Source organism: Neopsephotus bourkii, unplaced genomic scaffold (genome assembly GCF_033783945.1).
Source record: "Neopsephotus bourkii isolate Nb327-2 ecotype Australia unplaced genomic scaffold, CSIRO-AGI_Nbou_v1 NB_533, whole genome shotgun sequence".
In the NCBI taxonomy this organism is placed as follows: Eukaryota; Metazoa; Chordata; class Aves; order Psittaciformes; family Psittacidae; genus Neopsephotus; species Neopsephotus bourkii.
The window spans coordinates 2,587,305-2,613,219 of NW_026901034.1; the positions used below are offsets into that span (position 1 = coordinate 2,587,305).

Sequence of the window (25,915 nt, forward strand, 5' to 3'; positions counted from 1 at the left end):
TTTCCTCTCCTGGGAGATTCACTCTGTGCAGTGTGCTGCTGTGGTGCACAGCTTGGGTATGATTATTTATGAAATCACTTGTTTGTTTTTCTGTTAGTTTCGAATTAGAAGAGAAATTGCCATTTGGCTTGGGTTTTGTACATTAAAGACAATCTTAGCAGTAAGTCTTTCATATAAAGAAATGATTCTTGAAGCAAATTACCTCTTTAAATTGGGGTTACCACTTAAAGTGGGCTCAGGATGACCCTTTCTCCCCCGTGTCCTGAGCATCTCTGGAGTTCATATATGAGCAGTCATTGTTCTCTGGGTTGTACTGGAGAGCCTTTCTAATACTGTCATCCAAATAGATTAAACCATAATTAATGAGGCTGATGACTTGTAGCTAGCTGTATCATCAGTCTAAGCCCTTGGCATGATTAAGGCTTTACTTCTAATTAATTGTTAACGAGGACTAATGAGTTCTGTGAAGTCTAGGTGTTTATTCTGAAGCCAGTCTTGTAACAGATCATTTTGAAAGCAGTTGTCTTTGCATATGAAAATATTAATGCTCATCTTCTAACTAAGAATGACAGTGTACTTAATATTAACATTCTTGGGCAGTTCAAAACTCTTGCATAAGCTTTTTGTCTTCCAGGTGGGAGGCACATCTCTGCTTCCCTTTTTCTCTTGCATCTTTAACTTGTCAGTCCAAGAGGACCAAACTCTGCAGGGAGGCAGTTTACATCTGTGTTACCACCTGGATGTCTACACCCTCTGAATTAATCCCCTAGCACAAGGAGGGCAGCCTCACATCTCATACAAGCAGTCATGTCACATATATCCCATTAGGTTGAACTTTCTACTTTGCTCAGAGATGTTACAGTTCTGTGATCCCCCTCTCTGTAAGCAATTCTTTTTCCAGTACCTAGCACATTTTTCAAGTGTGGTCATCTCAGTCTTAGGTCTGGGTTCACTTCTGCTGCCTTTTGTGAATTTTCCTGTTAGCAGTATAGACAGGTGCTCTTTTTACCTGATGTTGTCTTCCTTTCAGCATAGGAAAAAAGTAAGATCCTGCTATAGGAATATCTCCCATAATTTCTTTCATTTTACCTGCAAGGACTTGTGTTCAGTCCTGTTGGTTCTATTCTGATTCTTATTGCTTGAAGTATTAGGTAGTAAATGCAGCCATCAGTGACTTTGGTCTCAATGTCTGCCTTCTAAGCCTCCAAAAAGAAGACAGGGTTGAGTGAGTGAAGAAATCAAATAGTTCCACTGTGCAAATCCAAAAAAATGTCCTCTTGCTTTTAAGGGTCTTTTATAGCTAATTATGTGGTATTGAAGCTAAAAGCCAGTGAAATCGTACTGTAGAAGTTACTTTGTTCAGATTCCAGCACAAGCTCTTAGACCTAATTTTTGCAATGGATGTTGTGTTAGTATTCCAGAATGGAAAACTCTTCAGAAACTTTAGACTTTTTCTTCCCATAATAGTTTGGAGTATAAAGAGAAGACTAAAGCAAAATCACTTGTCTTTTAGGAGGAAGCTGTCTCTAAGGGTACTGTTGAACTGAAGTAACATAATTCTTCTGGTCTGCTTTCTAAATAGCAGGCCTGAACAGGCAGCCCTGTGTTTCTTGAAAGTCTGGAAGAGGAGGGTCAGAAGAGTAGGTTTTCTACACCTAAAAGGAAGGTGATAGAAAAGATGGAATGCTCTTGTGAATCTGCACTGCAAACCCTTCCGTTTATTTGGTTATTCATATAGCTGTGATCATATTTGGCTCTATGTCCCTGTCATGTTTGTATTTGCAAACTTTTATTAATGGTGCTTGTAAGTACTTCTCTTTCAATATATTCAGGGCTACAACTGTTCGTTACAAAGGCAGAAACCTTCGTATCAAAGCTCCAATGTGCAGGGCTTTGAAGAAACTCTGTGATCCAGATGGTGAGTAAGAGATGCTGGGACATGAAACGGTTTTAACAGATGAGCAGAAGAAAATGAGAGAGAGAGAGTAGGGCTGCTCTGAGGTGTCCAGCACTGGCAGGGGGGATTTGAGCTATTTCCCATTTGTGTTAGGGATATGTCCCTCTTGTCCTACGTATCCTGTTTACTTGTATAATCCCAATAACTTTAGGCCCCACCCAGCTCTTTAGTCTTGGAGTATGTCACTAGCTAAACTGAAAAGGAAGTAGTTACACCAGATGAGATTGCTACTCGTCTACCAGTTGTGCTTTTGCTATATGTAAAGTTTAGTCCCCTGTGCCAGTGAATAAGCACTAGTATTTTTTTAGCATTGAGCATTTTTTACTTTTTTGTTTTACCTTCTCCAGTTCAACTGTATGTGATTTTTTTAAATTATTTTTTCCTTCCTTCCTTCCCCCCAGTAGTCAGAATCAGTGCAATTTTAAAGTCTGAAACAGTGTACTTGTTCAAAGTTTTCAGTCACCTGATCCTCACACTGCTTGTTCAACTGGAAGCTCCAGTACCATTGTATTGCAGTGGTACTGGAGTCCCGTGCACTGTTCAGAGAAAAAAAAATCATACTGGAATAGGAAGCAGTCTGAGGAAGCAGGCTCCACTGGTGGATCTGAGTTGCCTTGGTTGTCTGGAGGCGGTGCTGATGTCTGTGACGCTTTTTTAACATGTAACTGAGTGTAGTGTTCTGAGTGTGTTGTGCTCACTTAGACTCATGCTCTTTGTGCTTCATCTCCCTCAGGTGTTAGTGATGAAGAGGACCAGAAGCCAGTACGTCTGCCCCTCAAGGTCCCTGTGGAGTTGCAGCCACGAAATAATCATGCATGGGCACGAGTACAGAGTCTTGCCCAGAATCCACGGCTTAGGTAATGAGGAATGGATGGTGGTGCTCAGAATAGGGAAACGTATGAGCAGCATTCTGGCTTCTTCCTCTCTCTTCAGGGTTCTCTGTGCCAACAGGGCAGTTCAACTTTGAGAATGCAGTTTGCCTAAATGTAGTTGTCCTGTAGGCTTTGTGCAACCAGAATACACAATTGTTATGAACAGACTTACAAATCGTATTGCCACTCTTCTTTATATCTTCTGAGTGATTAGAGTTGGAGATGAATTTACTTTGTGCTACTTACACTCAGTTGCCAGAGCAGAGTGCAAGGGAACTGGAGAAAAGCAGCACTAATTCTGCTAAAATTTGTATTGAATGTTCCATGAGACAAAGACACAGGAAAGTAAAACGACAGAGGCGCCTACACCAAGACTTGGTGGTTCAGTTGAGATTAGCAGAAAAGAAAGTATTTGTAGCATAATCTCTACCCTGCAAAATGAAGTTGATGCTGTTGTTTGTCATCTATGACTGCTCGTCTTGTACTTACATCTTGTCCAAAACTCAGAGCAGAGAACATGAGGCCTCTGTGATGTTGACTGAGGACTTCAGTGTAAAGAGCAAAGATCACCCAGAGAGGAGAATGAAAGTTGTTAGCATTAGGTTTATTTTGTAAATTGCTTTGAGAGCCAATATTAAACATTTGGGGCATTTTGGTGCCCCTTTTTCTCTTTTTTTCTGTACTCCATGTGGTAGCTTTGGGCCTTGCTTGCACCTCTGCAGTTCAGCTGAATTTCACTATCTTTTCCTGTCTTCTTCCATCTGGAGAAACTAGTATCTTGAATCATGGCAATCAGATTTATCTGATAGGCTTTTAGATCTTTCTCAGTTGTGAGTTACCCAGATTTTAACGTTGTGGGATAAAATGTGGTTTTTTGTTATTTTTTTTCTTGGATTTTTTTTGTGGAGTTTGGAAACGGTGAGTGTGTTCTCTGGGCTTCTATTCCAGAATGTCAGTTTTTTCCTGAATTCCCATTCTAGCATCAAGGCTCTGGTTGATGCAGAGGTTGTCAGCAGAACTTCGGCTGACATTTCTTCTGTTCCCTTGCTTTGTTAATCTTGCATGCAGGATGATTGTGGAGTTACATCGGAAGGTGTCCAGCCTTATTGAGTTCCTGAAGCAGAAGTGGGCTCTCCATGAAGTACGTATTGTATCCTTTCTGGTTTTTAATTTGTGAGGCTGGAAGAAGTACCAGTGTAGCACTTCAAACTTAGAACAATGTCAAATGTGTCAGACAGAGGTTACCGCACAGGAGGGGAGTCTGGTTTGCTGTGCAGTGACACTGGAGTTTTCTGCCTGGTTCTGTTTGGGCTCGATAGTGGGATAAGATTTATTTTTTTTTTATTACAATGGTGTGTGAAGTAATTTTGTCTGGAACAGAGATTTAGTTTGTGCTTGTATCAAGTCTTCGTTGTAGTCTTTATCACAACAAAAGGACTTAATTTTTGATCAGAGAGTCTTGATAGCTGAGCACTGAGCAGCTACTGTTTTTGTTTTTTTTTCACTTTTTTAACTTGCAAAATAGGTGCCCGGGTGCTTGTTCGGAGGGGGCAGGTGATTGTTCTGTTCTTTGACACATCTCTTTTAGCGTAAAACACTAGAAGAACAGCAGCTTCAAGACTCCAGAGACTCAGAAACAAGGGGCAGCTTCTCAGAAGAGAAAGTGATGCTCCATCTCTTTCCTGGAGAGAATTGTACACTCACTCCCCTGCCTGGGGTAGCCAGAGTGGTCCACTCCAAGGCTTTCTGCACAGTGCATTGGCAGGAAACTGGCAAATGCAAACAAAACACGAAAGACTCTCACTTACTCCCCCCTGCACAAATCCTAGGCATACAAAGTGGTCAGGGGACAGCGAGGGGACAGCTAAAATACCCACGGGGAACAGAAGGTAAGGGTGTCGGAAGGGCAGAGAGTACTATAGAGTCAAGCAGAACCTCTCATACCGTAGCTGAACTTTCTGCAAGCACTGAAGATGGTGCCTCAGAGCCTGGCCTGGTGGAAGAAACAGCCTCAAATCTTGGCATCACTAATTCCCTCCAAAAAATGCCTTCTGGACTTCAAGATCCGGGAGGGAAGAACGAAAAGCTGAGCTCAGTGGCCTTCTGTGTGGAGGGCAGGGAGGCCTTGACGAGTGACCAAGCAACTGTGCTACCATCGTGCAGCACAGCTTGTGCTTGCAGTAAGATTCCTGATGTGGAGGAACTCTCTCTGCTTGATCCATTCCCACGATACATGAAGTCCTGTCAGGACCTGATTGTCCCAGAGAGATGTTCTTGCACAGACAAACTGCATGGGAAAGACTCTACTCAAGCAGCTGGTGATACTTCTGCTGGGGCTTTTCCAGGCGGGAGGAGCACAGAGATATCTGACTCCTGTTCACAGCTACCGAGAGGTGGTGTGGCTTCACCCAGCAGTGGCCCGTATGACACCCAAGCTAGCCACAGCCAGGGCCAGCAACTTGATGCTTGTACCAAGGATATAACAGATACAGTCATGGAGGATTCTCAAGAGAAGCTGGGATCCTCGTTTCCACCTCCACATCAGGAACAATCTAGTGCAAAGTCTCTCAAGGATGATCCAAGCCGGCTCTCTCAACAAGTTAGAGAAGAAGGATGGAGTCTGAGAACTTCTGAGAGCCTTACACTGGCTGAAGTCTACCTCATGATGGGCAAACCAAACAAACTGCAGCTGGAATATGACTGGTTGGCTGTCTTGGATCCGGAAACCCAGGATGCTAGGGAGCAAACATCTGAATCAAATGCTGCTGCTGCATGTCCAGCCTTTCACAAGCAGAGACTCCTGAACTGCCTTTTAAAACTCATCTCTACTGAAGTCAATCCCAAACCAGTAAGTAACACTCATTCATCCACCAGTTGCTAAACTCTTAATTTACCTGGGGAACAGTTGCCCAGTCATGTTTTCATGGTAAGTCAGTGATCAGTCTTGTCAAGATCTTTGAAGATTCCTGTTTAAAAAAAAAAAACCAAAAAAAACTTAACACAAAGAAACCCAAACCAAAACAAAAAACCCAACCAGACCACAGCCCACTTACTACAGAGTGGACTTTTGCTCAATATGCTGCATTTGCTTTTTACATGACCTTTTAGTTTCTGGTTTCCTCTGAATCTCAGTGGTATTACAGTGAACATTTGATGTGACTCCTGAAAAGATCAGTCATGAGGTGGAGGCTTTCTGTTCTCTCTCAGGTTCATAGAGCCACAGGATAGTCCAGGATGGAAGGAACCTTTGAAGATAATGTGGTCCAAGCTTTCGTGGGAAATGGATCCTAGATGACAAAGGGAGCCTTGATGAGATTAATATCCCATGTGAAAACTGCAGCTCTTAATTTTCACTGTTTATGTAGTTCAAGTTACACTGAGTGTGTGAAAAGAATTTATTTGTTCGGGCTAGCATAGCAATTATAAATATGCCTGCTACAGCAGCTTTTGTAAAAGTTCCATGACTCTAGGATAGTTGCTTATCAGACCCAGAAAAGTATGTTCTTCCTCAGATAGACGACTGGGAAGGAACTTGTTTTCCTTCTTGTGTGTTGTAACCAGTGTTTAAGGTCTGGAGAAAAGAAGGCTCTGGTGAGACTTCAGAGGAGCTTCCAGTGCCTAAAAGGGCTACAAGAAACGTGGAGAGGGGCTTTGGACAAGGTCCTGTAGGGACAGGACAAGGGGGAATGGCTTTAACCTGACAGAGGGGAGACTGAGATGAGCTCTTAGGCAGAAGCTCTTCCCTGTGAGGGTGCTGAGGCCCTGGCACAGGGTGCCCAGAGAAGCTGTGGCTGCCCCATCCCTGGCAGTGTTCAAGGTCAGGTTGGATGGGGCTTGGAGCAACCTGGTCTAGTGGAAGCTAAACGTATCTATCTGAATGTCTGTGATGGAGGTGTGATGAGTGAAAGATTCCATTTGCATCCTACTCTAGAAGAGGATGCAAATGTACTACTACTCTCAGGCACACCTAGTTCTTTGATGTTCCTTTGTTGGTTGTTGTGGTTTAACCCCAGCTGCTCCCACCCACCCACCCACCTTGTTCCAGGTGTGGTGGGAAGGAGAATCAGGGGAAAAATTAAGGTAAAAAGCTGTGGGTTGAGATAAGAACAGATTAATAATTGAAATAAATCATTATAAAGATGGTGATGACAATTCAGAACCATCTTTGCTCATATACAGACTTGTTTAGACTGTAGAGACTTTTCATAGGCTTATGGAATGGTTTAGGTTGGAAGGAGCCTTAAAGCTCATCCAATTCCAATTCCCTGCCATGGGCAGGGACACCTTCCACTAGACCAGGTTGCTTCAAGCCCCATCCAACCTGTCCTTGAATACTACCAGGAATGGGGCAGCCACAGCTTATCTGGGCAGCCTGTGCCAGTGCCTCAGCACCCTCACAGAGAAGATCTTCCACCTAAGATCTTGTCTCGGTCTCCCCTCTGTCAGGTTAAAGCCATTCCCCTTGTCCTGTCATTATGTGCCCTTTGGTCTGACATCTCATAGATCTGTGACAATGTCTCCTCTTTCGGCATCTACTTTTACTTCTGGTGACATGTGACAGCCAGGGGTGACATGATTTGACAATCACAAACCGGAAAGAAGGGCATCCTCTTAAACTGAGCAGGGAGAGGGATAAGAGAGGAGGAAAACCCACCAGTTCTTATTTGCAAGTGTTTTGCTGTCCTTTTAGTGCTCTTAGTGTCTTAAAGTATCGTAGTGCTACTGAAAAATCCAGGGGCTCTCTCAGCTACATACCATATTGTGCATTCCAGTAAGAAAAAGGTAATGTAACCTTTGATTTGTCAGACACCTTGTCATACTCACTGTATGACAGCAGAGAAGGGTTGATTGTTCACATCCCTGCTATTTTCTCAAGATAATACCTAGCAAAGCCAAAATGGCCAAGTATGCTGAAGTTTATTCTTTAAATGAACTTTACAACAAACTGTAGCAAATGGTGCTGCAGTCAGGTGTGGGTAGTGATTTTGTACCTGTGATTGCACAGATTCCTTACAAGGGGAACATTTTCTAGAAAAGGACTTGAACAATTTAATGAAATAACTGGATAGCCTGGAAAATTAGTAAAGCACCTTGCCATGTGTCTCTTGCTATTGCTGTATTACAGTGTGAATAGGAGAAGGGATGGAAAAAAAGTCAAAACTGTTGGTCTCTGCTTGACTAGAATTAAGAACAAAAAGTCTTTGTCCAGGTCTCCTTCCGCCCAGAGGAGCCCTTTGGATAGTGATGGTTATGAAAATCATTTTTGCACTGGACTAAACTCCTCACCTTTTCCATTACTGACATATCTGTATCTTTACCTTCTTTCTTTTCTTTTATCCACATTTTCGAGCACTGCGTGAAGCTTGTTGAATGTTATCCCCTTGTAACATAAATTAATGATACTAAACCAATTTCATGTAACACTGCTGAATGCACAGGAAGGGAATTTCAGCTATCCACCACACACACCTGGAAGTACTGGTTAGAGTGCTTAAAGATACCGTAGTCTGTCAAACTATGGTTTGTTTTTTTTTAGCTTTCTAAGTAGAATGATTTTAATGGTGTATTTGTTGCAGCAGCACATAGTATTCATGTCGTGTGTGCATTTTCAGATGCCTGAGATAAGTTCCATTGCCACGTCACCTATAAAGCCTGCTCAGGAGGAGCAATCACTGACTCCTCCAGGGAAGGTGATTGCCATCAGCACCAGGAGTCCGGGTTGTGCACGAAATCAGTCCAGCCTTCGCAACAACAAGACTTTTTCTCCTGGTGCTGCTTCCAGCTCCTCAGGTGAGTGTTCATGAAAATGCATGTCAAGAGGTCACACCATTAGTACCTCAGCCCCGATGAGTATGCTTAAGTAATGTAACACCAGGGGAATGAGGTACTTCCACTTGTGAATTTAACTGTTTAAGAGCATTGGTATGTGTTAATTTGCTTTAGAGTTATTGTAAATTCATTAGTACTTTGAGTCTTGGAGAACAACGCATGTCAATACTGCAGTTTACAGTCCAGAAGAACTCTGAGGCGTTAGACACTGGCAGAAGACACTGGCATGTGCTGTAGTTTAACCCCAGACACAGCTCAGCCCCTCAAAACCGCTCACTCCCCATAGCTGAATGGGGAAAAGAATCGGCAGAGTAAAAGTGAGAAAACTTATGGGGTGGATAAAGGCAGTTTAATGGGTAAAGCAAAAGCCACATGCACAAGCAAAGCAAAACAAGGAATTCCTTCACCACTTCCTATCACAGGCAAGCGATCAGCCGCCTCCAAGAGATGATGTGTAACGGTAACTTGTGAAGACAAATGCTGTCATTTCCAATGTCCCCCTCCTTCTTTTCTTCCCCCAGGTTTATGGGCTGAGCATGACACCATACGGTCTGGAATATTCCTTGGGTCAGCTGAGGTTGGCTGTCCTGGCTGTGTCTCCTCCCAAGTCCTTGTGGACCCTTAGCCACTGGTGGGGTTAGGAGCAGAACAGCCCTTGTTGCTGTATAAGCACTGCTTAGCAGTAATTAAAACGTCCCTGTGTGATCAAAGTCATTTCCAGCACAAATCCAAAACACAGCCCATACTAGCTTCTATGAAGAAAGTTAACTGTATCCCAGCCAGAACCAGCACAAGCTGACAGATACAGTGTATGGGATCTGAAAGAGTGAAGGTATACAGAGCAGGAGTGTGTAAAGTTTGTTGATAAAATAATTCACGAAACTTTTCTGTGCTCTTCTGCCTTTATAAAATACAGAATGATTACCTTTTAATAGAAGCTACATATTCTAGAACTTGAAAGCCCCAGCCCTGCAGACAAAGAATTTTGGTTCTATTCAGTCCAGTTGCAATGGCCAGCAAATGTTTCATGACTTCAGAAAAGCCAGTGAAGGTGTCGGTTTTACTGGGAACACATGGGATTCTTGGCCTGTCCTTTTCACACCCTGCTGTAAGAAGCAGTGGACTATGAGCAGTTTAACTGATACTGCAAAGCACTTTGGGCACTCTGTGGTTTTAATTTTAAAATGGAGTTACAGAAATTTAATCTTTGTCTAAAACTGCATTGTGTGTACCTGCAGACAAAGATGTACTTGCTTAAATAGCTAGTAGAAAGCCAGTAATTTAATAGCTCAAACAAATTGTTGTATTTCAATGAGATACACAGGCTTGAAGGACACATCTCTTCAAATCAGACTTCCTTAGCTTGTGATATTCTTTTTTTATGAGATAGTTCTAAATGCTTCCATAATGCCTTAAAAATCCTTTCTAGAATAGCAAGAAGATCACAGTACTTTATATCTGATACCCTAGGAACAGGCACCTGTTCTATTAGACAGACCTTCACTGATTCAGAAAAAAATCTATTTGTCCATGTTCATCTTTGATTCCCTTCACTGAGTTCCAGTTGGGTTGTGAGGCCTTGTGGTTTGACATGCTGTAATGAAACACGGAGTCAGGAAACAAAAAATACAGCCTATGTATCCCTGCGTTTGTATGGTACTAAAGAGACAAGTTGCCTTCAGCTGAGCTGCTTGGCTGGAACAGAGGAGCAGAAGTGTGTGCAGTACAACATTCTACCTGGTTCAGCTCCTCAGCAGCTCTGCTTGGGGTGAGGCTGCAGGTAGCGGCATTCCAGCATGTCCAACGGATACCCAAGCAGGTTGTTTTGGTAGACAAACTGAATCTCATTTACCACCCCTGATAAAGGTCTTCTTGATTTAAACTAGGATTGTTTGTGGTCTGGATTTCAACCTTGTGTATACAATAATTATGGTGCTTCTTTGCACCCTCAAATACAGCGCTGTTAAATTATTGCAGTAATGTGGCTATCAGAAAGGAAGCTGCCCGCTTACTTTTGGTCATGATCCTTCTAGGTGCATTCCCTCACAGAATTTGGTCCCAAGTCCATCTAAGTGCTATATACTTCTATATGTACATCAGGGGTAAAAGGAAGACAAGGGAAAATGTGGGCCCTCTGGAAGGAAAAGGTCACCTGGGACACAGAGAAGGCTGAGGTACTCAGTGACTTTTTTGCCTCTGTCTTCACTGGCAAGAGCTCCAGCCACACCACTGAAGTCACAGAAGGCAAAATCGGGGACTGGAGAATGAAGAACCACCTGCTGTAGGAGAAGATCAGGTTTGAGATCATATAAGGAACCTGAAGGTGTACAGGTCCTTGGGACCTGATGAGAGGGAGCTGCAAGTCCTGGTGTAACTGACAGATGAAGTTGCCAAGCCATTATCCATCACACTGGAGAAGTTGTGGTAGTCTAAAGTTCCTCTAACTAGAAGAGGGGGAAAATGGGAGGACCCAAGGAACTACAGACCGCTGGCAAGATCATGGAGTGGATCTTCCTGGAAACTATGCTAAGGCACATGGGAAATAAGAAAGTGATTGGTGTCAGCCAGCATGGCTTCAATCAGTGAAAATAGTGCCTGACAAATTTGGTTGCCTTTTTGATGGGCCACAGCATCGGTAGTTAAGGAAAGAGTGACTGATGTCATCTACCTGGATGTGTGCAAGGTGCACTGTCCTGCGCAACATCCTTGTCCGTAAACTAGAGAGGCATGAACATGATGTATGGGGGTGGATCCTCAGTGGATGAGGAATTGGCTGGATGGCTGCATGCAGAGAGTTGGGGTCAACAGCATAATATCTGTGTGAACATCAATAATGAGGGGTTAGTGTTGGGACTGATCCTGTTCAGCATCTTTCTCAGTGACGTGGACAGTAGGATTGAGCACCTCAGCAAGTTTGCTGATGACACCAATCTGTGTAGTTCAGTCAGTATGCTGGAGGGAGGAGATGGGATCCAGAGGGACCTGGACAGGATGCAGAAGTGAGGCTGTGTGAACATCATGAAGTTCAACAAGGCCTTTTTATCTTCTTTTTTATGTCTCCACGTAGCAGTGTGCCTTTTGTGGAGCTGTCAGTGTTTGCCAGTGCTTTTAGTACTTCTGGAGTGGGTGCAGGCTATCTTCTAAGCTTCATTTTCTACTGAGTAGGTCAAACCATAGAATGATTAGGTTGAAAGGATTAAAGCTCACCCAGTTCCAACCCCTTGCCAAAGGCAGGGGCACCTTCCACTAGCACAGGTTGCTCAAAGGTTTTTTCCAACCTGGATTTTCACCCTAATAGGATCCCTGCAGAGTGGGCACGGCACTGAGGAGCCAACAGTAAAGAGAAGTGTAAACGGAGAAGTTTTACTTGGAGCAGGTGCTGTTATTTCAGTGTGTCTTACGTATTCCTAAAACAATCCATCTTGTCAAAGATACTTTGGTAAACTGATCCCTGCTGTCTCATATCTCTGCCACCAGAATACTTCTATTGTGGTTGCATTTTGGATTGCCATGGATAAGAGGTGAGAGGTGTGGACTGTAAATGAAGCATAAGCAGGTTGTCGAATGAGCTTGTCTATATTGTCTTCCCTTACAAAAAGGATAGTGGATGTATAATGTGTTCAGTGGAATGGGCCTTCAAGTATTTTTCTACAAGCTGAACAGATAAACCGATTAACAGAGTCTGTGTGGGGCTTAAATTCTAGTTTCTTTAATAGTGTAAAATCACATTTAGTTGCTTCCTTCTGAAGATTTCAAAGCAAGTGAATGTTTGCAGTAACCTTGTGAAGCAGTTAAATACTGTGAATTTGGAGGTGGGAAAAATGAATTATTGAGAGTTGCATGATTTAGGACCATGCAGATGGTAGCAGATCCAGAATCCATAAGTCTCTGCTCTTTCTGAGCCTTCAGTTACTAAATAGTTTGGTTTTGGTTTTGCTTCATTTAAATTGCTGTCCAACACTTGCAGGTTTGAGAAACGTCCCTAGACCTCTCTTGGTGGCTGGTCCTTCAAGTTCTGGAAGCACTGATGCAGACGGTGGACTCTTTGCAGTTCCTACGACTCTGCCACCCAACAGCCGCCATGGGAAACTGTTCCTGCCCAGCAAAGAAGCAGAACTGACCTTCCGGCAGCACTTGGACACAATCAGTGTGAGTGAGGTGATCACATGAGCAAAGCAGTATGTTGTGCCTGAGCCTGCTTCCAGTAGGTATGACAGGATGGTGTTGGTTCATCAGGAGGTATGGGTTTCTTATGAAGCAGTGCTGCTAGTTATGGTCTAGCATAACATTATATTAGCTGAGATTAGCCAGAATTTGACTATCTAACTGTTCCTTGCAGTGACATCACCTGTTGAGACCCCAGCCTGAATGTCATCACATGGCTGGTTCACTCTCTAATTAAGTTGCTCCAGCAAATAGATGTTCCAGCTTTAGTAAAACTGATACCCTTCTTCCCGTGCAGCTGGTTTTAATACAGCCTCACAGCTGCATTTAATTCCAATTCTAATTTTAGTTTTACATACACAATCTCAGTAACAGTTTCATAGCAAGCTGCAGTAGTTAAATGGTGAAATGACTTTTTGGGGAGAAAACTTTATCTCCATAAGAAATAAAACATATATTCCTTGTGGAAAACTTTCCTTCCCTAGCAGAAGGAATATTCTGTCTAAACCAAAGTGGAGTATTTTAGTAGATAGTTATGACATTATTGAAAAACAGATTTTGGGGTCTGTGTGCTTAAAATATTTTCTAATGCATCTCCTGTTCTTGTCCAGATGCAGTCGGACTTCTTCTTGCCAAAGCCAAGGAAACTACGGAACAGACACTTGCGGAAGCCATTAGTAGTGCAGGTCAGAGCAGTTTGCAAAGTGTGAAATATCTGTTTTGCTTTCTGAAGAGGTATCATTAAGGCTATAATGATTTGCATCTAACTGAAATAAAAAAACTGACCTTCTCTCATACATGCACTGGAAAAGTGAAGCTGAACATATGAAGCAGTTCAGTTAACAGTACATGCCTGTATTGTTAACCAGGTGTGTTATATTCCCTCTGTGAGGAATGGCAACAACGTAGTAGTCCAGTGCATGAAGTAGTTTGTTAAAAATAAAAAAATCCCCTCCTGTGAAGGCAGGTTCTGCTGTTTGGGCATGGTCCTGGTGCACAAGCAGTGTGTTCATCTCGAGCTGCCTGTTGGGGCTATCACAAGATCTTCCCTGAGATAGCTTTTCCTGCTCACTTGTGATGTTCAGCTGGGGTGGATATAAACCTCTGTAGTGAAATAAAGCACAGTACTACTTGAAAGAACAATGATTTCTGCAACAAAAATAGGACTTGCAAGGAGGTGTGTGGAAGAAATAGCCTGATGTCATGGAACTTTGTTAAGGGAGGTGTTAACCTCCTTTAAGACTGCTCTGATAACCCAGTGAAAAGGCACATGCTGTAGAGAAACCACAGGCAGGTGGAGAGCATACAAGAAATCTACAACCAAAATAATGGAAACTTGTTTGAGGAAAACAAAGTTACCAGATGTCAGTATGTCCTTTTGTCTCTTCTGCTCTGTGTGACAGTAGCAGGCCTGGAAATTACATATGTACTGGGTTTTTGGTTCTGAGACATTCTGGGCTATGCAATTCCATTTGCTTTAGGAGTCCCAAGTACACACAGCTGCCTTGTTAATTTACACTTGTGTAATTGTAATGGAAGATAAGTTTGCACACAGGCTGGATCGCATCCTTAAGATCACTGCTGTAGTTCTGCAAGGGATTTGAAAGTTACTGCAAGTATAAACAGAAAGAACGTGGTTCTGTTGAGCATTTCTCTGAGAATTGTCCATGTGGAATATTTCTCTTACAGTAGTTTACAGGGAAAATATATGACTCCTATCTGTAACTTCTTTCTCAAGATTACACAGACATTGTTGTGTCTGTTACACGATAGTCATGCTGTGTAAATACTCTGCTTATTCTGGAAGGTATCATGAGCTTTTGTGCTTCAGAAGATGAGCTTTACCCTCTGCTCTGTGTTTGAATTAATTCTGGTGTATTGTTTCTCTCATGCAGAGAACGCTGCTGCCCAGGCCATCTGGAAATCCATCCCAGCATGTCTGTTCCTTTTCGATCTTATCCAACTCATCCATTACAGGTGAGTCTCTGCATATCTGTCAAATTTTATGCTCTCAAGAGCTGGCCTGTAAGTGTTCCTTAAAACTGCATAAAGGAATAACTTCTGAAAAGAGAACCATATCCTTTCAAAACCACAGTCATTTACCAGTTGTTTGAGTCACTTCCTGCAGGAAGATGGTATTGTTCTCTTGGATGATTGTAAAGCAAGTCATGATTATGACGGAAATTTTCAGTATTGAAAGTAGGGAATAGTAAGGAGTTCTTTACAAAGAGGCAAAATTTTGGAATAAATTCATTAGATAAGTTGTTTGGTCTTTTTTTTTTTCTGTAGGGTGTGATGATTTGTCTAGATTTTATAATGGCCTTTTTCTAATACCTGGGGATACCATTTAAGTTTCAGACTGTAACTAATATACTGCCCATTTGTCCTTTCTTGCTTATACACTCTTGAGTACAATGGTAGTATGGGTGATCTCAGCTTAAATCTTAAAGTTAACATGAGTCTTTAAAGGTTTTCTTCATTGTACATAAGGAGTGTAGCTGGTTAGCTTTCATTACTATTTCAAGTCTGTTTCCTTATCTCCACTACTTGCCTTCCCGGAACTTGCTACTGCTTGGAATTTGTTTGCTTTCATTGAACTGTGTTGTACTCTGCTTTAAAGATGTTGGATTTCATTTGTTTGAGAGGTATTTAATTCTTCACCCTAGGGAGAGGTTCATTTCGGCCAGTCCAGTCCTCACTGACGAAAGCTGCTGTTTCCCGTCCAATCGTGCCCAAAGTTCTTCCAACACAGGCCACCAATCATCTGTCCAGTAAGTCATTTCTGGACCAGACAAGAGTCAATGGTCTGTTGAGAGCTGTGTGGTGTTTTCTGTAGCCTAGGTAAAATCAGTGCCCTTGGGAGTTACAAGAAGAGGGCTGTGTTAATGAGATCTTGCCTCTTGTGGCTTTGTGTGACTGCAGGAAAGGAGCAGTTGGTGGTGAGGCAGTCTGAACTCTGTTCCTCCGCTGTGTCTGACATGCAGGCAAAGCAGGGGCTCAGAATTTGTGACCAGAGTTGAGCTCTTTTGTGGTGTTTTGTGGTAAGAAAAGGGGTTGTGACATACTTGAAAGAAACTTACAAACTGCTTATCTGCTAATATGGGATTATGAATTCTAGAAGAAAAAAAATCTCTTTGTGTACCCCAAGCAGATGTTGTCTGGCAGGAAAAGAATGGGTCCCCCAGTTAGGATAATTAGTGAGGCAGAAGCGATGACTGCCTCTCTGTTTTACTTAGAGGATTCCCTGTGATGGGAAAACATTCAGGGCCTTTAAGTGGGTTTTTAAATGATCTGAGTGAGGTTGATCCTTCAACCAGGTAAGTTTTTTACATAGAGTCTAAACAGTTGCTAGAGGCAAGATACCAAAATAAGGCTGTGTTGGGTTTAGAGCCCCTCTAGTAAACTGTAGGAAATGTCTAGAAATTGCATAACCAAATACTTTGCAGACAAATTAAAAAAAAAAAATGCAGGAAAGGGCAGGGGTTGACAACTGGGATGTTTCTCCGAACTGGTCTGATGTACCTGGTAATGGTGGTGATGGAATGGGGCAGAAGAATTAACTTTAGGTGAAAGAAATACTACACTTTGAAGAGTTACAACTGGTACTGCTGATCGGATAAGGACCATTTTAGCTTTTTGCATATGTTAAGTTTTTTGACTCTGAGTCACAACAAAGTCATTGCCTGAAGAAAAGCCTTGTAATGGGATTTTTGCTTTTTTGTTTCACAAAAGGTGCTATTGACTTGGCAGCTAAAAGTGCTGGTATTATTCCTGGGAGCCCTGTGCCTGTCCTGGATGCAGATGGTTTGTCAGGTGTGTCTCCACTGTCATCAAACGAAGTGACCACAGTGGTAACAGTGCAGGAGTCAGCAGCGCAGCAGAACAGAGGCTCCATCAGCACCGTGGAGGTCAGTCTCAAGTGTGCTTTTTACGGTAGTTCAGTGTCTTCCATTGTGTAAAACAAACAAACAAAAAAAGCCGTATTACTAATGACTGTTCAGTGAGCTTTCTCCTGGAGCTTGCTGTTAGACATTTGGATCATATCAAAGCCAACCCATGTTGTATAGTGTGTATTTTGGGGTTGAGGAATCAAACTGAACATTGAACAACATTGAACAGATTTCTGTCTGACCCAGGGGCTTTCAGCTGTGAGACTGTTGAAATTGTCCATCCAGAAATGCGGGCTTGAAAAGAAAGAGTAGCATTTCAGTAGACAGTAATTCAGGAGGGAATTTTGGGGAAAACCTGGACTTCCAGGTGGGTACTATGAATGTGAACTCTGATTTCTCCTTGCCCATTCCTTTCACTGAGACCCAGATACATGTTGGTCCATTATCATTTTCTCAGGGACTTGCTGGGTAGTTTTGAAAAGCACAGTATGTTAAAAGAGCACGCAGAAACAGTGATAGGCATGTGTCTCTCACCTCCTCAGGTATATTTGCAGCATTTTACATAAACGTTTGTCACTCACGTTTCCTGTTGTGCTTCCAGGGCTCAGGCCCCGGGTGTCGGGTTCCATTCATCAGCCTGCCTGCACAGCAGGAGCAGCAGGCAGTTCCTGATGGCTTCCAGGTAGAGTATGTGTTGAAAGAACAGTTGTATGAAACGGGCAATGTTCTGAAGACACCACTGGTATGGGTAGCTAAAACCCCTGGTTCGGAGGTGGTGGTATATACCACTGGTACTATTTTGTGGGAATTGAAATGTTCAGCATCTGAAGAAATTTGAAGAAATAAATTTTGGAAAGCTGTGTAAATTCGTGTGGCTGCTGTTGTCTAAAAAAGCAAAGCAAAGCTGACAGTCCTTGTCCTTTTGAAGGTAAAGCAGGTTTTATATATGTCCTTATACAGTGGTGTAATTGCCCTGCTATGTTGTACATAGGTATTTTCTACATCACAAAGAAAGTTTTCTGCAGGTGGAAATCCTGCTGCTTGTATGTTGGTGAAGGAGGAACATTAAAAGTATGATTGTAAGTGTGATCCTCATCAGAATTTCACTTTTTTTTTATGCTGGATCCATAAGGCATAGGTACTTAAAAAGTAACTGTGGCAGCACCTAAGTTGCAGGTGTTGTCATCCTGCTGCCAGTTCCTTCTCTGTTGGGATCCAGGACCTTGTATTAGATACTTAAGCCTCAGAATATGGGCTTCTCTTTTTTTTCAGTGGAAGCACTCTTCACCCTTCTTGTGATGAGTACATGTGAAAAAGGCCCAATTAATTTGATTTGAGAGTATAAAGCAGAGGAAGATTTTAATTACATTTTGATATAGTACAGGTGCTAGGACATGAATCAACATTTATTTGTTGGTAATGAGGCCTTAGGTTCTCGTTCTTGCTCTCAGCACAGCTTTGTATATACTACATCAGAAGAGAATCAAGCAGTTCTGTGTTGAGGTACGAATAATGAGACTCGTTAAAAAACGTCAGTTGAGTTGAGCTTTGGGAAGGCTGTAAAAAGGAGTGATCTGGCTGTTCAAAATATTTATATACTCTTCAAGTAGTTACAGGTTTTTTGCCTATACAAAGGCAAACTAGTACTTAATTCTTCAGAACTATCTTGTAGGTTCATCAAAACCATGTTCATATTACTACACTTGTTTCTGTTACGTAGGCTGTATTAAAAATTCTTTGGAATGATGCAGACCCTTGTTTTTTCCAACTATTTGGCAGAATATGGGATGAAGCATATTTGTTTACACTTACAGATATTTTTCATTAAAATAATTCAAATTTATCATACAAATAATATATCCTAAAATTTTAGGATCGTCTGCTGGATTATTAGTCCTCTCCTTCTGCCCTCCTAAAAGTCTGATCATAATTTGATGTTTAGGAGCTAAGCTGCTGCTTTTCAAGTGGATTTCCAAGTCCTTCATAGATTTATGAACAGTTAACTCTGTTGCTTGTAACAGGGCACATCAGTCCTTTCTCTGTCAGAACTGTCCAAGACTTCCCTCCAGAATGGTCTTTCCATCCCTCCACTTCCCTCATCAGAGGCTTCCAGTACCCGGCTCTCTCCTCCCAATGTTTCTGCTCTTTTGGATATTTCTCTGCCTGGACCACCTGAAGATGTGCTTTCTCAAGGAGAACCTGCCACTCAAATCAGTGACTCTATTATTGAAATAGCTATCAGCTCTGGTCAATACAGTAAGTCTGAACTCAGCTGAAGTCTTCCTATTAAATAATTCCCATGTCAGCATGAACTTTTCCAGGAATCAGTTGGGGTTGTTTGTTTTTTGGTTTGGTTTGGGTTTTTTTAATATCTGTTAGAAATAAAATTAGGTGCCTAGCTTTTGGTTTGTAGCATATATAGGTGGTTTTCTTGTTGTTGTGGAGTTTTTGGGTTGGTTGGTGTTTTTTTCCTTTCTGAACAGAAATTGATGCAGTGTCCTGTAATTTCACCACATTGAATCAGTGATTCCTGATACTGGCTTACAGGTGAAGGTGTTTCTCTCTCTCCTGCAAAACTGAATGGCAGTGACAGCTCCAAAAGTCTTCCGTCCCCATCAAGTAGTCCTCAGCAGAACTGGATTGCGTCCCCCAGCCATGATCCCCAGTGGTACCCCAATGACTCCACAGATTCCTCTCTCAGCAGCTTGTTTTGTAAGTGTCAGTGTGCAGAGAACTGCAACAAAACAGCTCTTCCCTAAAAAAAAAAAAAAAAAAAAGTCATTGCTCATTAGAAGTGGATCCTTTGGAAAACTGTAAACCCTGTAGGATGTTAGTAGAACTGTTCCCTTACTTTTTGCTTTCATTTCAACAGTGTTGCCTTGAATATGTTTTCTTCCTCTTTGAAGTCTGTTCCTGAAAGATCCTGTTGCTAGATTGGGGCCCTGACTCATCAGTTAGGTTGAGACATTTTGGTTGGTCTGGCAGAATGAGAAGATGCCATTGGCTTTGCTGTTCGAAAAATAGGCTTTGTTCTGTGCTTGGTGAGCGTAATCTCAAAGACATCATCACTGGGTTTGTTTGGAGTTTGGTTGGTGTGTTTTTTTAATTAATATTTAATGTGTCTCTGTACTCTTAGCAGCACACTGATGGTGTTCATGCTGGTAACATGCTTTTTAAGAGATAGAAGAAATAGGTCTCTGTCCTTCCATTTTCTACTTCATTGTCCTCCTCTTTATCCTGCAAATTGCAAACATTGGATGCAGTGACTTAATGGCATGCCTGTTCCTTATAGCGAGTTTCATCTCCCCTGAGAAGGGACGAAAAATGTTGCCAACCCCTGTTGGGACTGCCAGTGGCACCTCCTTACTGGGACCCAGCCTTCTGGATGGAAACTCACGGGACTCTTTTGTGTCACGGTCTCTAGCAGATGTAGCAGAGGTATGTCATCTAATTACAGGCAGCTATCTGCTTCCTTTTTTAGTGCATCATTACTGTGTATCATTCATCATTCCTTCCTGACAAGGCAAACATGCTTAGACATCTGCACTTTAGCTTAGTAAAACACGGTGACAGTCTAATGGAAAGATGTAAAATTACTTGGTGCAGTAGGTCCAGAAGGAAGAAGCAGGAAATGGCCAATACCAGGTTACCTGAGAGTATGGCAGAAGATCCTGTGCTGCTGGGTTATTTTCTCTGATGGTGGAATTATCCTCCTGTTTTGAAATCTTTTGAAGGGGTAGAGTGAAGATCATCAGTTGCTAAGGCTTTGATACGCTTGAGGACAGAACTCACTTTCAGAGGGACAGACTGGAGGAATAAGCTGCAGGAACATAATGGAATTGAACAGAGACGCATGCAAAAGGAATAACCCCAGTAGCAGTATAGGCTGGAAACTGACTGTTTAAGAAACAGCTTTGCTAAGTGCATGAACATCTTGATAGTCAGCAAGCTGAATATGAGCCAGGGCGTTCTGTGGCAGCTAGGAAGACCAACAGTGTTGTCAGCTGTTCTAGCAGGAGCATAGCCAGTAGATTGAAGTAATGATAATCCCGCTTTACTCAAAAGCTGAGATACTATGTCTAGAATACTGTGACCAGTTTTGAGCACCTGATACAGGGAAGACATTGGTAAGCTGAAGTAGCTTACCTCATTAGAGGGCCACCAAGACTAGTTTGGGGCTGAAGCACCTGTCTGATAGGAAAGGCAGCTGATACTGGGCTTGTTCAGCCTGGAGAACGCTTCAGGGCAGGAGGGACCTGGCTGCCTGCCTGTTCTTGCTTGTGTGGAAGTCATCAAGAAGATGACTACAGGCCCTTCAGAGTAGTGGTGTGATGTGGGAGGAGCAAGCAAAAGCTGAGTTGAGAAAGATTGTGAGTACGTATAAAAAAAAGCTTTTTACCCTGAGGACTGGCAGGCAGGGGAACATGTTGCCAAGAGGTGCAGAGCAGTGTCTGTCCTCAGAGCTCTTCAAGGCTAACATCAGTAAAGCCCTGAGTAAGATTGTCCTTCTGGGTGACAGGACCTTGGATGACCTTGCTTTGAGCAGGAGGTTGAACTAGAGACCTCTTCAGGTCCCTTCCAATTTTAATTACCCCACAGTTTACATTTGTTGACTCAATGTAGTGTTATGTACATTGTAGCTTCAGGGGGGCTTCCCCTCATGGAAGGAAAACGACATTCCTCCATGGCTTTTTGTGTTTGGATAAGGAGGTTCTGTACAGACCTTGTAAGCAGAAGCTGCAGCAAGCCCATAATGTTTTAATGTGCCCTTGGCAGCTTCAGACTCTGCACACAGCTCCACGTCCTGGCCTAAATACAAAGATTATGCTTACTTACTTGGTGGTGAGACTCTGTCAAGGAGTGTGCTAATTAAATGAATATATGATAATTTATTTGGTATGTATTTGAAGTGACATCACAGCCCTTGGTCTTACAATCTGCCTTCAGAAGAAAATGGGGTAAGCCACCATTTTAGGCACACCAAAGCAGCTGTTTTGGCAGATGTAGGATTGCATAGGAGTCTTCAGAGGAAACAAGTGTAATCTAAAAATGGCTTTAATGATGGGAGCATTTGGAAGGCCTTTTAGTAAGTTTCTTGCAGAGAATCAGGTTTTATTTACAAATGCTTAGAGGCTAGAGGTTATATGTGTAAAGTAATAGAGGTAGTATCTATAAAGCGCACCTTAATGCTGAATTAAGGATGAGCAGGTAAGGCCCACTGAGACTACAGGTTAGGTTTTTTTAGAGGCTTTCAGTTGTTCATGGACAAGAGCTTATCTCTTAACTTAGATAAAGTGTATCTTTCATATGAGGAGAGGCTGGGAATGAAGGTGAGGAAGCCACACTCAGGACAACAGGCAGCAGGCACAGATTGAAACATGAAATTCCATTTGAAAACAAGAAAACTTTATTAATGTGAGCGTATCAAACATGGAAACAGGTTGCCCAGAGAGGTTTTAGAATCTCCCATTCATGGAGATAATTCAGCACCTCAATGGACAAGGTCCAGGTCAACCTCTTCTGGCTGACCCTACACGAGCAGGATGGTTGGACAAAATGATTTCAAGATGTCCCTTCCAACCTAAAATAGTTCTGTGGTGCTGTGAAATTTCTACTGACATGTAGCTCTTGTTTTCTCTCATGTCTTTTGTAGGTGGTGGATTCCCAGCTGGCCTGCATGATGAATGAGAACAGCATAGATTACATATCTCGTTTTAATGACCTTGCCCAGGAACTCTCAATACCTGAGCCCACTCGCAGGGAAATTCTGTTTGATGGTGGTGCCCCAATTGGGGATCTCTCACAGTGAGTGTGTAAGACCAGCAGGCTGGTGTAGACTGTTCTCCTAATGTCAGAGCTTGCAGCGCTGGATCATGGTAAGGGCAGGTTGTAGAGAAGCAACTGAGGTTCAGTTCCTGTCTTGTGCGCTTCTTGCAAACAGAAGCATTAACTTCAGAGGTGTGAAAAAGTATTTTCAAGTCCTAGAATGTGCAATATACTGTGAACAACAAAACATGGAGCAGTATTACAGGAAATGGTGTGTCCCCTGCATCAGTGATATGAGATGGCAGCTTTATGGGACAGTCTTGGACTTGTACTTCAGAATGGCCTAAGCAAGAAGCTCAAGGAGGGAATAGCATTGCCATAAGCTCCGCTACATTAATTATTTTTTGTGTTGTAATCAGAATACCATGATTTGGGATCCACATTTGAAGCTGTGGAAGATGAACGGTGGGGTTGGGGATGGCAAACTTTTTGCATTTTGACATGTCCTGGTTGGCACTCTTTTTGTCAGTCAATCAAACTGAAGTTTCTTGCATTCTCTTCAAAGGAGTTGTGACTCTACAGTGCTTTTTTATAGAGCAGTCTGTTTCTTTGGCTGTGTTTTGTTGTTGACCATTCCAGCAGGGCCACATAGCTGCTTTCTTGGTTTGTGGGGGAGTTCTGGTTCACCCTTCTCCCAGACTGCATGGATCCTTGGGGAGTTATCTCTATTTTCAAACTCCATCGCATGGCACAGTCGTCATTTTCGTCATCCTGACTGCACTCATGTTTTCCATCTTTGAGATTCGTCATCCCATTGCACAGTTCATCCCATGAGTGGGGGAGTGCTTTCTTGCTTTCCCTGAAGAACAGTTGCTTTTTCAATCAGGAAACACTGCAAAAGAGCCTACTGGAATCACTATAAAAGCTTTGTCTCAATTAGTCTTGGCTTTGCTGGAAATCTTTATATATTGCCATCTTACTTCACAAAAACTGAGGATTTACTTGGGAGAGGAAACAGGAAAGAATATTATTAACACATAACATGCTAACACTAAAGTTTTTGAGAACTGTTTGTATTTTGAAGAGGAGAGGTGTTAGTCCAAGCTTAATCCCTTAGTACTTCCTTACTTCCTTCTTGTTCTGTGAATTCCAGATGCTCTGTAGTTTTCACTGTGGTCACTCCCAGGCACTAGTGGATATGGTACTCCCTCTACTGAATCCCTGTGCATTCAAGGTTTTAATATTGGAAAGACCCAGATCCTGATACCAGTCGGTTCAAAGGAATGTGAAGTTACTTTTTTGAGAGCTGGTTTTCCATCAGTTCTACCTTGACAACTCAGGAGACTTTTCCTGTTTCCTTTCCTATGAGCTGTGAGATGTAATACTTTTACTGCGTCCCCTTTTTAAGCACTTGTCTGCTTCTCCAGTAAGAGGCTATTTTAAGTAGCTCTGAACTGATCCAAGGGGCTAGTCATATATAAACCTCAACTTTATATTATTAATGAATAAACAAAACTCCATCTTGTAGGCTATTACCAGGAGTTCGTTTTCCCAATTTGCACTGTACTTATACTGTGGTGTATGTGGCTCTACTTGCCTTTAGCTACTTTTACAAGGCTTTTGACTGGGCATTTCTTCTTGTAACCCTGGTCATGACGCACTGATTGTATTTGCTGTTTTCCCAGTCACTTCATCCTGCTTTATGTCAATTATTTTTAACCACTCTATAGTTTACCTTATGCTTTCTGTCACTAAGAGAAAATGTAACACGGTTTTTGATGCACCTTTTATGTGGCCCAGAACAACCTTCCTAATTTCACTCAAAATGTAGTGACATTTGGATGACATTCCAGGACGCCATGTGTCAGGTTGCAGCTCTTTGACATAGGAACCATACAGACGTGCAAAACCAGCATTAGAACAACTGAATGTGCCCAGCAGGGAGGCAAACTTCTATTATTAGCAAGAAAACAATCATGACTAAAAGAACGGAGAGTGTCCTACCTGTGGGCTAGCTTCCTGTTCTGAGCACATCATGTGTTACATTAAGTCCTGGCATTATTTCTCTTTCGTTATTATTTCAGAGCCTTGTTAGAGAATTCTGATGAAATTACCAGGAAATCATGTAAACCTAAAACATAAAAGGTTGAAGGCTGTCAGAAAAATGAATGCTGGGGACGGTGTCGTTCCGGGCATTGACCCTTGGTATGGAGAGGGTACCTGTGGGTCTCAACAGTCACTCCCTCTAAAACTTTTTACTTTGAGTTGAGCTGTATTTTGGTGTGGTCTTTCCCAGATAGTTTCTTCTTGGGTTTGACTTCTTGCATGAGTAATGCTGATTATTCTATATGCTGTACCTCCAAAAATCCTTTGGATTTGCAGGACAAAAGCAGAGGGCTCTTGCTGTGACCATGGATTACAGGACATGCAGGATTTGTGATACGTTCTAATCAACTACTGTATAAAAGAGCAAATCTGAACTCTGAAACTTCTAAACACAGAAGGAGCAGCCTGATGGTCTCCGGTGTGTTTAGATGGCTTGACAAACGTTTTATCTTTACCCCTGCTGGTAATGGAGTGGATGTGATGCTAGGTTTGACTCCTTGGTTGCCTAGAACAAGTGCCAGTGTTGCTGCACTGACATGACAGAGCACCAGTACCCGTGACTTCTTGACATACAGGGGCCTGTCATGCTGCACTTCCTCAGCCCATTCCATTCCCATAGGGGAATAATAGAATAGCAGAATGAAGTCAGCAGAATGACTATTCTAATGGTGCCATGAGATCAGAAAACTTAAAATGTTCTGAATGTTTGCAAGTAGACTTGGACCACTGAGTAATAACAAAGTGGAAATGACAGAGGTCAGTTCAGCACTCATAATTTTGTGGTTAGAAATGTTTGGCATCAGCCTCTTGAAAGTTGTCATTATGAAACAAAATTTGATTTCAGAGCTGTAACACTTCATAAGCTCCAGTTCAGTCACAGAGCCCTTTCAGGACAAGTCTTACCAGGGAATAAAAAAATGAAAATAACATAGATCATTGTGGTGATGTTGAATCAATGCAGAATTTGTTGTCCCTGTTATGTGAAAGGTCACTTGAACACACCTCTGAATGCACCAGTTCTAGATTTTAGGTGGATGTGCTTTACAATTGTAAATCATGAGCAGTTTGTGCCTAAAGCTGCTAAGCGAAAAATTAGTGGGTTGGGGTGTGTATGTGTACACACATATATGCATGCTTCTGTGCGTATATTTATTTTTTGTAAAACACAGTACTTTCTCATTTCTACTTACTCAACTTCCCCAACAGAAGCAGTAAGATCCCTCTGTGTAACAATGCCAGCCTGTCCTGCACACACATTCTGGCAGGTTACACTGACCCACAAGCAATTGGTTTTGATGTAAATGTGACTTTGTCAGCTTAACAGCTCCTTG

The 25,915-nt window shown here is 42.3% G+C and overlaps 1 protein-coding gene across 4 annotated transcripts in view; it reads left to right on the forward strand.

Annotated features, from left to right (window-relative positions):
* The window catches only part of CRAMP1 (cramped chromatin regulator homolog 1), a 45,608-nt gene extending 21,971 nt beyond the window's left edge, over nucleotides 1–23,637 (forward strand). For 2 of the 4 annotated variants that reach the window (XM_061350771.1, XM_061350768.1), the window contains exons 7-21: nucleotides 1,833–1,918; nucleotides 2,691–2,814; nucleotides 3,898–3,979; nucleotides 4,418–5,677; nucleotides 8,442–8,619; nucleotides 12,626–12,816; nucleotides 13,434–13,508; nucleotides 14,718–14,799; nucleotides 15,489–15,593; nucleotides 16,555–16,730; nucleotides 17,314–17,394; nucleotides 18,734–18,968; nucleotides 19,260–19,424; nucleotides 20,005–20,150; nucleotides 22,366–23,637. In XM_061350771.1, the coding sequence (XP_061206755.1) occupies nucleotides 1,833–1,918; nucleotides 2,691–2,814; nucleotides 3,898–3,979; nucleotides 4,418–5,677; nucleotides 8,442–8,619; nucleotides 12,626–12,816; nucleotides 13,434–13,508; nucleotides 14,718–14,799; nucleotides 15,489–15,593; nucleotides 16,555–16,730; nucleotides 17,314–17,394; nucleotides 18,734–18,968; nucleotides 19,260–19,424; nucleotides 20,005–20,150; nucleotides 22,366–22,521 (3,142 nt within the window). In that variant the 3' untranslated portion in view covers nucleotides 22,522–23,637. The remainder of the gene's footprint in view (nucleotides 1–1,832; nucleotides 1,919–2,690; nucleotides 2,815–3,897; nucleotides 3,980–4,417; nucleotides 5,678–8,441; nucleotides 8,620–12,625; nucleotides 12,817–13,433; nucleotides 13,509–14,717; nucleotides 14,800–15,488; nucleotides 15,594–16,554; nucleotides 16,731–17,313; nucleotides 17,395–18,733; nucleotides 18,969–19,259; nucleotides 19,425–20,004; nucleotides 20,151–22,365) is intronic. The other 2 variants (XM_061350769.1, XM_061350770.1) reach the window with 2 other exon arrangements.
* The last annotated feature ends 2,278 nt before the right edge of the window (nucleotides 23,638–25,915 follow it).